Source organism: Carica papaya, chromosome 3 (assembly GCF_054855325.1).
Source record: "Carica papaya isolate Zhongbai chromosome 3, ASM5485532v1, whole genome shotgun sequence".
NCBI lineage: Eukaryota > Viridiplantae > Streptophyta > Magnoliopsida > Brassicales > Caricaceae > Carica > Carica papaya.
In genome coordinates, this window is record NC_142311.1 from 32,304,294 (window position 1) to 32,316,895 (window position 12,602).

The 12,602-nt window shown below is 32.6% G+C and overlaps 2 protein-coding genes across 2 annotated transcripts; one reads left to right on the forward strand and one right to left on the reverse strand.

Annotated features, from left to right (window-relative positions):
- Window positions 1-5,146: 5,146 nt before the first annotated feature.
- LOC110809980 (universal stress A-like protein) lies at window positions 5,147-7,187 on the forward strand. Its single transcript, XM_022035981.2, has 4 exons — window positions 5,147-5,605; window positions 5,723-5,817; window positions 6,079-6,200; window positions 6,831-7,187. Exons 1-4 carry the CDS (start codon window positions 5,425-5,427, stop codon window positions 6,919-6,921), a joined length of 489 nt encoding a protein of 162 aa, XP_021891673.1. The 5' UTR covers window positions 5,147-5,424; the 3' UTR covers window positions 6,922-7,187.
- A 708-nt stretch (window positions 7,188-7,895) lies between these two features.
- Window positions 7,896-9,999, reverse strand: TCTP (translationally controlled tumor protein). The gene is made up of 5 exons (XM_022035995.2): window positions 9,840-9,999; window positions 9,160-9,233; window positions 8,810-8,938; window positions 8,524-8,681; window positions 7,896-8,205 (listed from the first exon to the last, which is right to left on the reverse strand). Exons 1-5 carry the CDS (start codon window positions 9,865-9,867, stop codon window positions 8,088-8,090), a joined length of 507 nt encoding a protein of 168 aa, XP_021891687.1. The 5' UTR covers window positions 9,868-9,999; the 3' UTR covers window positions 7,896-8,087.
- Window positions 10,000-12,602: the final 2,603 nt, after the last annotated feature.

The following is a 12,602-nucleotide window of genomic DNA, read 5'->3' on the forward strand; positions in this document are numbered from 1 at the left end:
CGGAGATACCCCTATGGATCCACATGGATACTAATAGGCTGGTGAAATGAGAAACGGTGATGATTAGTTATTGTTAATGAATATGAATTTATGATATGTTCTATGTTACTGATTGTGCATGAAATTATGATCTGTATGATGTTATTGTCTTTATTGGTTGTTTTCACAGGTTCTCTAAGGGTAAGAAAAAGGAAAAATGATTTTAATTTTAATGAATGTATTGGTTTAAAATTTGTGCTCTATTGGTTGTTTTTTGTTTTCTACCAACCTTTGCTTCTGTGACAACGATCTATTGTGATGTCCTTATTGGGCTAGTGTAACTCACCCCTTATTTAACCATTTCAGATCAGGAGGACCCAGTTCCCGAGCCCGATCCGCAAGAAGGTTACGAGTAGATGCTAGATACTTTATAGTTTCCTTTATTTTTTTTTTCTATTTTTCGTATTTCTTTCAAAAAATTTGTTCCGTGATGTTTGTTAGTACTTTTGAGTTATCGTGTAAGGGATGTTAATCTTAACCTTTATTTCACTTCCGCACTCAAATTATTATATGCATTTCTTTTTAAATTTCCGGGGCCGTTACACATTCATATTACGAAAATGTATATAATGAAACTTGTATATTATTTGAGTTGGCTCCAAATATTTAGTGCAAGAAGAGGAGATTTCTCTATTGGTTTTTGTATTTTACAGAGAAGAAAAATTTGATATGCACTAGTATTGCCTTAAGTTAAACATATAGTATGAAGACCATACAATAATATTGTTATTTATATATTTGATTACCAATATATGTTATAAATTAATGTTTTGTATTATTCCTTTATTCTTTGTCAGCAAGCTAGGAAGGTTGTTATTTGTAGGGTGAGCGGGGTACATTCTAGAAGTTGATGTATATTCATTTTATTTGGCTTGTTAGTTATTCCTTCTTGTATATAATCATTCTCTTAGTTGTACATAATACACAGATGATCAATATGAATTTTATCTACCATTTTTATCAATACCTTCTTCAAGCTATTTTCTGTGTGTACATGGTATTAAAGCTAAAGCTCTTGATTTAATATTTTTTTTCTTTACCTGTTCTTCATTTTTTTTTTAGACATATGGATGGAGAAGAGGATATTGTTGCAAGGGTCTCACAAACTCTTACAAATGGAAACCCATTAATAATACATGGGTCTAAAAATCCAGTGGTATCTCTTGTTACAACTCCTCTTACGGGAAGTAACTATCTAACTTGGAGTACTGCTATCAAAATCTCTCTAGAAGCTAAAAATAAAATTGACTTTATTCTGAAGAGATTCAGAAACTAGATTAAACAAGTAAAGAATATGCTAAATGGAAGAGAGTGGATTCCATGGTTAAATCTTGGATTCGTGGCTCTATTTCAAAGGATCTTGTAGATTCTTTCATTTACTATCTTATTGCTCAAGATTTATGAAATAAAATTAAGCTGATATATGGGATCTGTAATGGGTCTCTCTTATATCAAATCCAAAGAGATATTGTCTCGATAGAACAAAGTAGTAACTTTATTATTATGTATTACAATAGGATGAAAAAGGATTGAGATGAACTTAATTGTTTGACCCCGATTCCAGTTTCATATTGCCAAGGTTGCAATTGTAATGTTACAAAGAGAATGAATGCGATGGATTCATCCAACAAACTTATTTAATTTTTAATGGGTCTGAACTCATCATATGAAGGAGTTAGAAGTCAAATCTTTATGTTGGATCCATTACCCTCTGTAAGCAAGGCTTATTCAATGATTTTGCATGTAGAAAAAGAAAGGCAAGTGATTGGCTCTGCTACTGATGCTGTTGAAAATAGTGCATTACTGGCTAGATCCAACTTTGAAAATGAGAATGTTAGAAAAAAAATTTCTAAAAAGAAGGACATGAAGAAGGAGATAGAATTTGTGAACACTATAATGCTCAAAGTCACCTGAAGGACTCATGCTTCAAAATACACGATTATCCTGACTGGTGGAAGGACTTGAAGAATCAGAAGGGAAAAACCGAACAAAAAAAAGTGGTAGCCAACATGATTGGTGTTGCTGATCCTCCTTTTGACTTGGGAGAAACTGACTGGATCAAATTTACATCTATTATTCAACAAGAGATAGTCAAGTTTATGAAATGTAAAAAACTAAGAGAGGTAGAACAAGCCATGTTTGCTCATGGGATAAAATTTACAGGTATATCATTAAAAGATGCTCTATTCTCATTTAGTAAAAATTTCAAATCTATTATGTGGATCATAGACACAGGTGAAAGCACGCACATGTGTTTTAATAAGGAATTGCTTCATGGAATGCATCATATTGGCTTAAGCACACCTGTATAGTTGCCTGGTGGAACCACAAAAACTATGAATCAATTCGGTACTATTTTTTTACACCCACGCATACCATTGAAGGATGTGTTATATGTTCCTCATTTTCATTATAACATTTTTTTTGTTAATAAGACTATCAAAACCTCTAACCTGATATTTATCTTTTATCCTGAATGTTGCTTGATACAGGACCTAAAGAGTGTTGATGTGTTTGTAGTCTGTAAAGCACGCACGTTTGAGCTGATGTGTCCTTTTCTGATCTTAATTCCTTTTCCATTAATGTTACTGGTTCCATGCATGATTCCCATCCAGAGTCTTCACAATCTCCTCAAAATATCTCAAATTTTCTTCATATTCATGAGTCTGTTCAATCACTCAGAGTCAGCACCAGACACAGAACCAAACTTGCATGGATGAAAGATTTCATTTATCATTCTGCCATCACAAATAATATACCAACTACATTGCACATGCAGCCTCCAGGTTCGATGGTCAGAGATTACACACCTCCAACTTATCCACATTAGGTTTCTTCCAATTTTTTTATCATCATATATATAGCTTATCTTGCAAATATTATTGCTATTGCAGAACCATATTCCTATAAACAAGCTATTAAACACAAAGAGTGGGTAGTTGCTATGCAATGGGAGATTGATGCTTTAGAAGTAAATGATATTTGGGGACTCACAACTCTTCCTACAGACAAACATGTTATTGGCACAAAATGGGTTTATAAAGTTAAGTTTCTTCCAGATGGAATAGCAGAACGATTCAAGGCTCGATTAGTAGCTGAGAGATATAATCAAATAAAGGGTGTTGATTATTTTGAAAGTTTATCTCCAGTAGCCAAAACAATCATTGTTAGACTCTTCTTAACTCTTGCTACTACTAAAAATTGGTTCCTCCACCAATTGGATATCAATAATGTGTTCATTCATGGAATACGTGATGAAGAAGTTTATCTCAAACTTCCTATTGGTTACTCTAAAACTTCTATTTCACAAGTTTGCAGGCTTAAAAAGTATTTATACGGACTCAAACAAGCTTCACAATATTTGAACACTGTTTTTACTAAGAAACCTTACAGTTTGGCTTTCTTGAATCAGAACACGACCACTGTTTATTTATCAAGAAATCTACTAGTATCTTCTTGGCTTTACTTATTTACATTGATGATGTGCTTATTAATGATAATTCTAAATTTGCTATTTCAGACATAAAGCAGTTCTTACATGCTGCTTTTACTATAAAAGATATTGGTGAAGCAAAATGTTTTTTAGGCCTCGAAATAGCACAATTTGACAAAGGCATTTACATCACACAACGAAAGTATGTTCTTGATATCCTTGCAGACACTGGTTTAATTGGATCCAAATCAACTCTCACCCCTCTACCAAAGAACTTCAAGTTTTACACTGAGTCGAAACCATTTCCTGATCTTAAATAATATCGTCGACTTATTAGTAGACTCTTGTATTTGAATTTCACAAGGCTGAATATTTGCTATGCAGTTAATCAGCTTAGCCAATTCATAGAATCACCAACACATATTCAATGGGATGCAGTTCTTCATGTTGGCCGATATCTCAAGGGTACTCCTTCCACTCGATTGTTTTATCCATCCTCAAATAATCTTCAACTGGTTGCTTACTCAAATAATGATTGGGCTTCTTGTCCCAAAACCAGACGCAGTTTAATTAGTTATCGTATCTTTATGGGCTTTTTACTTACTTCTTGGAAGACCAAGAAACAAGATATTGCTTCTCGATCTTTCTGTGAAGCAGAATATCGTAGCATGGTGAATACTGTTTGTGAATTTCTCTGGCTCTTTTATCTGTCCTCTGATCTTCAATTGCATCTCCAGCTTCTCATTCCATTATGGTGTGATAACAAATCTGTCATACATATAACAGTTAATCTCATGTTTTATAAAAGAACAAAGCACCTCGAGATTGACTGTCATAATGCTCGTAAAAAATATAAAGATGTATTCATTATTCTACAATATGTTTCTAATTAGATGCAACATGCTAATATTCTCACCAAGTCTCTTAGTTCACCTCAATTCCGTGCCATCACTTCCAAGTTGGGTTTGCTTGATCCTTACCAAACTCTACCTTAAGGGGGGGATGTTATTTATATATTTGGTTACCAATTTCTGTTATAAATTTCTGTTTTATATTATTCCTTTATTCTTTGTCAGCAATGTAGGGTGAGCTGGGTACGTTCTAGAAGTTGACGTGTATTCATTTTATTGGGCTAGTTAGTTATTCCTTCTTATATATAATCATTCTCTTGGCTATACATAATACAAAGATGATCAATAAGAATTTTCTCTATCATTCTATTGATCAATACCTTCTTCAAGTTATTTTCTGTTTGTACAAATATATTATCCATTCGTTATTATTTGAGATAAAAAAGAATGTTGTTTGACTCTACTTATCTAATATGATATGCGAGAAAATAAATTGATCATATATCTTAGTAGTGTGTCAATAAGGAGTGACAAGCCATTGAAGGCTCACTTGGTATTAGTCTTTTTTTAATGTATCAAACATAATCACGAGAAAACAGTTCTTCATTTTATGAAGAGTTTGTTGAAATCAAAATCATTAAGTGATTAAATTGAAGATTTACAGTAAATCCTGAAATTACAGTAATTCATTTTTGAGATTGTAAACTTAAATCAAAGGAAGAATAATGAACTGGAGACATGGATATACAGTCTTTTCCTATATATGTATATATATATATAGATATATGTTTATATTAGTATTTGAAAGATTTTCAAGGTCATGAGACCTTAGATTAGATTCGGAATAACGAAGGTAACGAAATAAATTATTTCACATATAAATGAAGAAAAAGAAAAATTTTTCCCTTCAGCTTTCCATTTCATTAAATGATCCGGTTCAATGGCCGCAAATTTCTCCCCAAAATTGAAATTCAATAGACTCGTTCCCACACAAATCTCAGTATATATTTACACATCAAAGAAATCACGTTTCTCATTTGAATTCATTCTCTATCACTTCAAATTCAAAATACAGATCGGGAAGCTGACGACATAGAAACAATGACAGATGCAGAAAAACGTGTGATACTGGTAGGTTTAGACGATAGCAGCCATAGTTACCATGCTTTGGAGTGGGCGCTTGATCTATTCTTCACTCCTTCCGGATCTAACTCAGGTTTCAAGCTCATCATTGTTCATGCTCGACCCACTCCTACTTCCGTTCTCGGTTTCGCAGGACCCGGTAATCCAGATCGATTAATACCTATACCTGTGTTCTCCAATTGATGCAGTCAGAAGTATAATCTGAGAAAGTTTGGTTAAAGGTTAAGGAATTTTGGTTTAATTTGACTTTTGGCAGGGTCCATTGAAGCGGTGCCAATGGTGGAGAAGGATTTGAAGAAGACAGCCAATAGGGTTATCAGCAAGGCGAAGGAGATATGTAACAGTAAATCGGTAAAAATTAATATTCAATTCTCTCTCTCTCTCTCTCTCTCTCTATCTCTCTCTCTCTCTCTCTCTCTCTCTCTCTCTCCATATATATATATATATGTATATAGCGTTGAATATTATATATACAGTAGTGAAATTCTAGTGCGTTATCCGGTTTGATTCGAACAACCGAATCGGACCGACCGGTTCTGTTCTCAACCGATTTTGGTTCAATTCGGATTGGTCTGGTCCTGGACCAGTACTTAGTGGTGGACATGGTTGCAGGTGGAATGTTCGGAAATGGAGATCGTTGAGGGGGATGCTAGGAACGTCATGGTGGAAACTGTTGACAAGTACCATGCGTCTGTTCTGGTTTTGGGCAGCCATGGATATGGAGCTGTAAAGAGGTAAATATACAGACACACACACACGTACTTGCTAGAGATTGAGAGATATTGGATTTAACTATATTTATTATTTATGAAAATTTTAATTATTAAATTAATTTCTTAAATTTAATATTTATTATAATTTATTTATTTTAAATAGTTAATTTTTTAAAACTAAAATAATCAAATGTCTTAAAATATAACTATTGTTAAAACATTAAATATGATTTAATTATTTTAATTTTTTTATTTAAAAAATGTAAGAAAATTAAATATTTAAAATAAATAAATAAATATCAGAAATTAACTTGTAAAAAAAAATTAAAGATTAAATTGTAATAAGTAGCAAATTTTAAGTAATTTAATAAATTATTATTTTTAATGATTAATTTCTAACACAATGCTGATGAATTATAGTTAACAAATATATATATATATATATATATATAGCGAGGAGATACAGTATGGACATATACAATAATCATACTTCTTCAATTATTATTTTTTTCATAATTTCTGAAATTAATGAATGAAAATTAAACTAAACCATTGACTCTAATATGTATAAACCAATATATATATATATATATATATATATATTTAAAAAAAAAAGAAAATTAAACTAAATGGGCCAGGGTTGGTGTGCAGGCTGGTACTGGGCAGCGTAAGCGACTACTGTGCTCACCATGCTCATTGTTCTGTCATGATTGTGAAGCAGCCCAAGGCGCCAAAAACTTGATGAGCCATTGCTTCCTTATAAGACAAGAGATTTTGTTTCTGTCTTGATTCCATTTTTTTATTCTTCTTCTTTTTTTCTTTTTAACGTGCTTTTTAATCTACTTTCATAATATATTATATATATATACATACATGGATATAATCATTCTCTGCAGTTCCATGTATCCCCATAGTCTATTCAATACAAGTTAAATTCCATGTTGCCATAACCCATTAAATAAATTTATGTATTTGAGATCCGCATAATATTTAGTTTATGTTTTTAAAGTACGTATATTTATGCTCATATAGGCGTGTTAAACAGGCAAAAAGCGTGAATTTGGAAATTTAACCGGCTTGACATCTGGGAAGCTAAGCTGAATTAATGATGCGGATTTAGTGGGCGTTTACTTTCTTTGAATCTATTTAATAGGTTTTGAATTGATTTTGCAAAACGAATTTTGATTCCCCTTTTAAAGTAAGTTATGCAGACCACTCAAAAAAGAAAAGATGTTATTCTCTGCCAAAAAAATATTCCATTTGACCCATAACTTTGCTTTTAGATCCGGTGACTTCATTAAGAATAATTCTCAATTGCGAAACCAGAGCGTAGTGCCATTCAACCGAGTGCTTGCTTCTTTCGTTTTCAGTTTTAATTCAAGTTCGTTAGAGTAGTGCATTAGACCAGTTTGCTCTTAAGAAACACAACTTGACATTTGAGTTGTACCTAATTATTAGTAGTTCTACTAGTAATATTGGAATTGATCTTATTATTATTACCTTGCCACATAAGTTTTATATATAATCTTAAAGTACCCATTTGAGAGACCTCCACTGCCGTTTAAAGAACAGAGCGATCTAGTAAGAATAAAATAAAACTTGTTTCATTGTTTAAATATGGGTGCTCGTTGAACATTGAAGATGATCTTGATTACATCAACGGGGCATATTTTGCTTGCTGTAAAAATCCAGCAACAAAACAAATAACCGAGCAAGTAATCGCCAACCCAAGCCAGAGCATAATATTTCATAAAACATTTAAGTTTCAAATCAGAAGACAACAATTAATTTAAAAAAGTTCAAAACTCATGTCAAACAGAACAAAAATGATATAATAAAGATGGAAGGCAGTAATAAACACTAAAACTACAGCAAGCACTTCTGCTTCAAAGCTGCTTCACCCCAATTTTAGCACTTGACCTCCTTCAACCCATAGGCAAAGTACAAAAAGGTTGGGTCAGTGGCACCTTCCTTGTAGTAAGCAAACACCATGGTGCTATCATCATGCATGCCCTCGCCCACAAAGCTGTATAAAATGCAAAGCACAAAACATCAATGTGCATAATCAAGGAAATTACTTTATGTTAGGAAAAAGTTGTAATCTAGTTGGTCATAGTTAACATAATCGAGGAACAGGGTGCTACTACGCTATCTCAGAGGCATCCTGCCTCTCAATAATTTTCAAATATTGCAATAACTTAGGAACTCGGTATTGTAATTGTTTAACATTGTGAGAAATCGATAACGACACGATCTTAGTTGATTACTAGAAAAGGTTAGCAAAATTACACAAGACATGGCATCTCCGAAGCACCAGAGAAGTTTCCTTAACGAAAATACTTACAATTGGAGGTCACCGAGCTTTGATAGCAGGTATTTGGTTGCTCCCTCAATATTCTTCTTAAATTTCTTCTGTTTCTCCTCATCCAGTTTGAGTGCCAACAACTTGATGTACTTCTTCACATAGGCAACAAACTGCTTCTTGTCAAAAGGAGGTTGCTCCTGCAGCAAAAGCCAAACTCAGGCCCATTAATGATTACTACTCAATTCGGAAAGACTACAATATTTTGTGTACAATAATAAATAGATTAAAATGTATGATTTACACAAAATTATAAGAGACAACTAACCTGGAGTCTGAAGGTGTCAACAATGTCAACAACCTTAACAGCCTGGTCATCAACACCCTCATCCTCATCAGCACCCTCAGCAGAAGGGTTTGCACCGATGTCTACACTGACTGCTCCTTGAACAACCCACTGGAGGACAAAACCATAAAAGCAAATTATTAGTTTTTTGGTCACAACATAATAGCAAACACCCAGCAAAATAAAGACAGATCCTCTAAACTTTTCCCAACTTCTTATTTGTCAACTTCAAAACAAAGGAAACAGTATACTGCAGCTTTATGCAAAAATCTATAGTTAGGAAAAGAAACGGTGAGAAGAAAGCTATTTGTAATAGGGATGAGTAATACTACCTTTCCCTCAACTTCCCACAGCATACCATTCTCTATTTCCTTATAAGGAAAGGAGTCTGAGAGAAGCTCATCACCTGAAATCAACCATGAACCAAGAAAGTTAACGTTACCTGCTTAAACAATCTAGTCTAGAATATAACGTGCTAAATACTTTAATTTGCACCACTTAAAGTTTTAACTATCATGTTACCGAAAACATAAACAATTCTGTATAAATCAACACACAACTAGAAATCCATAGCCAGATTACCAACTTAAATCAACATACACAAGTGAGAAAAAAGCTACATCCTATCTACTTCCTTTTTATCAGACATGGAATTCAGAAATCATATAATATTTATCAAATGAAAAAATAGCCAAAAAATATATCTACGATTAAATCCTAATAAGGTTAGCTGAATATTTTTGCATGTAGCCGGTAATGATAAAGTATGAATCATAAAATAAATCATAGCATAACCTCCCGAACATATGCTTGAAAATTAAATTACACAGCAGATATGGAACAAGATACCACATCAGACATACGAGCCACCGTTTCATGACAAATCGATCAAGAATCAATCATAGATCTAAGAAGATCATTAACCAATACCAGCGAAAGAAGAAATATAACTGATAAATTGAAATCAACAAGATAGAAAGAGCGATAAAGAGATTGGAGAAGAAAAAATTACCGTTGAGGAGATCCTGATAAACCAACATGATTGCTCTCTCTCTCTCTCTCTCTCTCTCGAACCGATGGAACTAAGTGCTGGAGATAGAATAGCAAGAGAGAGCGACGCAGCGATGAGAGAGCAGGAGAGGGCCAAAAGAGGGATTGACGCCGTTCATTTATATGCGAGGGTTTTGCCGATTACCCGAAAAAGTAATGGAAGTACGTGATTACGAAAACAGGGTCTCTCTTTTTCCGAAATGCCGGATTTGTCCTCTCGCCATATGTCATAAATCGAATGTGGGCTTATATATAATCGAGATGGGCTTTCCAAAATATGTTATTAAATTAAAAATAATTATAAAATATATTTAAATATTATTTCAAATTATATTTTTTATTAGCAAGTAAAATATACAGCTAACAAAATTTAGTTAGCATTAAATGTTTTTTGTCTTCTACTTACTCACTTCCTAAGCTATTCATTAAAAAAATAATTTTTATAAATTAATAGTATAATATTAAATTATTTTACATTTATTATAAAGTGAGATCGTTCTCTGATCTATTTTAACTCGTCTCAAATAACGTTGATAAAACTTAATAACTAATGTTTATAGAGCAAAAATATGTGCTAATTATAAATTTGAAATGTATATTATATGGATATGGATTTAACAATATATCAATTGTGCACATATCCTCTGTCCTTTGGCTATATTAATATTTAATAGAATTTTAACTATTTTTAATTTTGTTTAAATTAATAAAAATATTTTATTAAGAATAATTAATATTGTATATTTATAATGTTGATTTTCAATAATTATTAAATAAATTATATTTAAATACTAGTTTAAATTATATTTTTATTATTAAGTAAAATACCCACACAACAAATTTATCTAATATATAATGTTTTTGTCATTAACTGAATCATCGTGATATATTCACTATGTTAGTTATTTATTGAAAAAATTATTTTTATAAATTAATAAGAAAAAATAATTGTCGCATTATTATTTCACATTCATTGTGAAGTTGGATTATTGTCTAATTTATTCCAACCCATCTTATATATCGTTAGTAAAATTAATAACTAATGTGTACATAACTAAAGTATGAGTAGAGTTATAAACTTGAAATGTATATTAGATGAATATGAATCTTAAAATCTACCTGTTGTGCACCTGTCACGTCCTTTTCAGCTAAATACTTAATAAAATTTAAAATATTTTAATTTGTTTAAATGAATTAAAAAATATTATGAAAAAGAACTAATATTATATGTTTATAATATTATTAAATAAATTATATTTAAATATAATTTTAGATTAATTATGTATCAATAAATAAAACTTGTAACTTTGTAAAAAATTTTAAAACTAACAAATAAGTAAACAAGACAAGTGATTGGCAAAAAAGTTATTCATGAAATACATGAAATGTAAATAATTTTTTAACCACTTATACAACAAGAGGGTCATGTAAGTTTAGAAAATCAGTACATATATTATATAAAAACAATCATATAAAATGATTATTTTTTAAAATAATAAATTTTATGTAACGCCATGTCCTAACTAGGGAGATGTTATCATACCTTGTTATCTCATTTCAAGACAAACATGCATCATGCAACTAGCGCACATCATCTTATTCATCAAAATGTACAAAATCTCCTTATAGTAACGCTTAAAGAACTCATGATCAATCAATATGACTTTCTATATCGTACAATTCTAATATCAACTATAATAAGGAGTATACATTCATATTCTTATCAAGAGAAATATTCCATATTAACAATTGTTCCCTCTTTAAGTAGTACGTTCTATTGCTAGGTACTCTGATTCAGTCTCCCGCTTTGACACATTTAAAAATAAAAGTAATGAGTAATAGACCCAGTAAAATAAATGTAGAACTTGAAACTAAATTATGAAAAGTGGTTAAGTTCCTATCCCGACACCCCTACCCATTATTCTTTTCGTTGTTATCCCTATTCCCTTCCCTACTATAACTCCTCCTAAGAGGACCCCATCCCCCACTCCTCTCAACCAGACATACTACCTAACCATACTCTTTTCCCGATGCTCCCATTGGACGCTAAACATCCCTAGCACTCACCTCGGCCATCTACGACCACTAAATGACCACACCATCACAACCAACAATGCTATAACACACATACACCAGCCATTAAATGACCACTCACACATACACTTCATTCCACCTATATCAACACTCTAAAACCAGCAACCATCGGCCCAAAGAGCCATGCACACACCACTCACACACAACCATTATACTACATCAGTATTAACGATATCCGGCCTCTTCAAACCACATGCACGCACCACACTGCCACTCTGGCCTGAAAAGGCCACCCGACACATCAACCAGTCCACCATCTATTTCAAAACTTAAAACAACAACCTGTAAAGGCCATACATACACCTAACCCATGAGGCCTTTTCCCAATCCACACCGAACCTGTAAGAAAACCCGACTTGTAAGGGCCACACACACACACAAGGTATACCACACATTACTCTATCTCACGATCTGTGGAGGCCACCTCAAACAGTATACACCACCTGTAAAAGCCACACACATACATGAGCACGCCATACAATTACCCACATTGTCTTGCAATCACTGACCTATGAAAGCCATGCACACACTAACTTCTCACTGATTTTGACCACACCAAAATACATACATCGACGGTCCTCATACTTTTATCCCTCCCCTCCTACCACACAGCCTCACTTTTCTCCTCAAT

Excerpts from the sequence above, each read along its gene's own strand:
- TCTP (XM_022035995.2), bottom strand. The coding sequence starts at position 9,867 with ATGTTGGTTTATCAGGATCTCCTCAACG. Across the intron at positions 9,234-9,839 it reads TTATCAGGATCTCCTCAACG|GTGATGAGCTTCTCTCAGAC; the intron begins GTAATTTTTTCT and ends GGTTGATTTCAG. Across the intron at positions 8,939-9,159 it reads TGTGGGAAGTTGAGGGAAAG|TGGGTTGTTCAAGGAGCAGT; the intron begins GTAGTATTACTC and ends TTTGTCCTCCAG.
- LOC110809980 (XM_022035981.2), top strand. The coding sequence starts at position 5,425 with ATGACAGATGCAGAAAAACGTGTGATACTGGTAGGTTTAGACGATAGC. Across the intron at positions 5,606-5,722 it reads TCTCGGTTTCGCAGGACCCG|GGTCCATTGAAGCGGTGCCA; the intron begins GTAATCCAGATC and ends GACTTTTGGCAG. Across the intron at positions 5,818-6,078 it reads AGATATGTAACAGTAAATCG|GTGGAATGTTCGGAAATGGA; the intron begins GTAAAAATTAAT and ends ACATGGTTGCAG.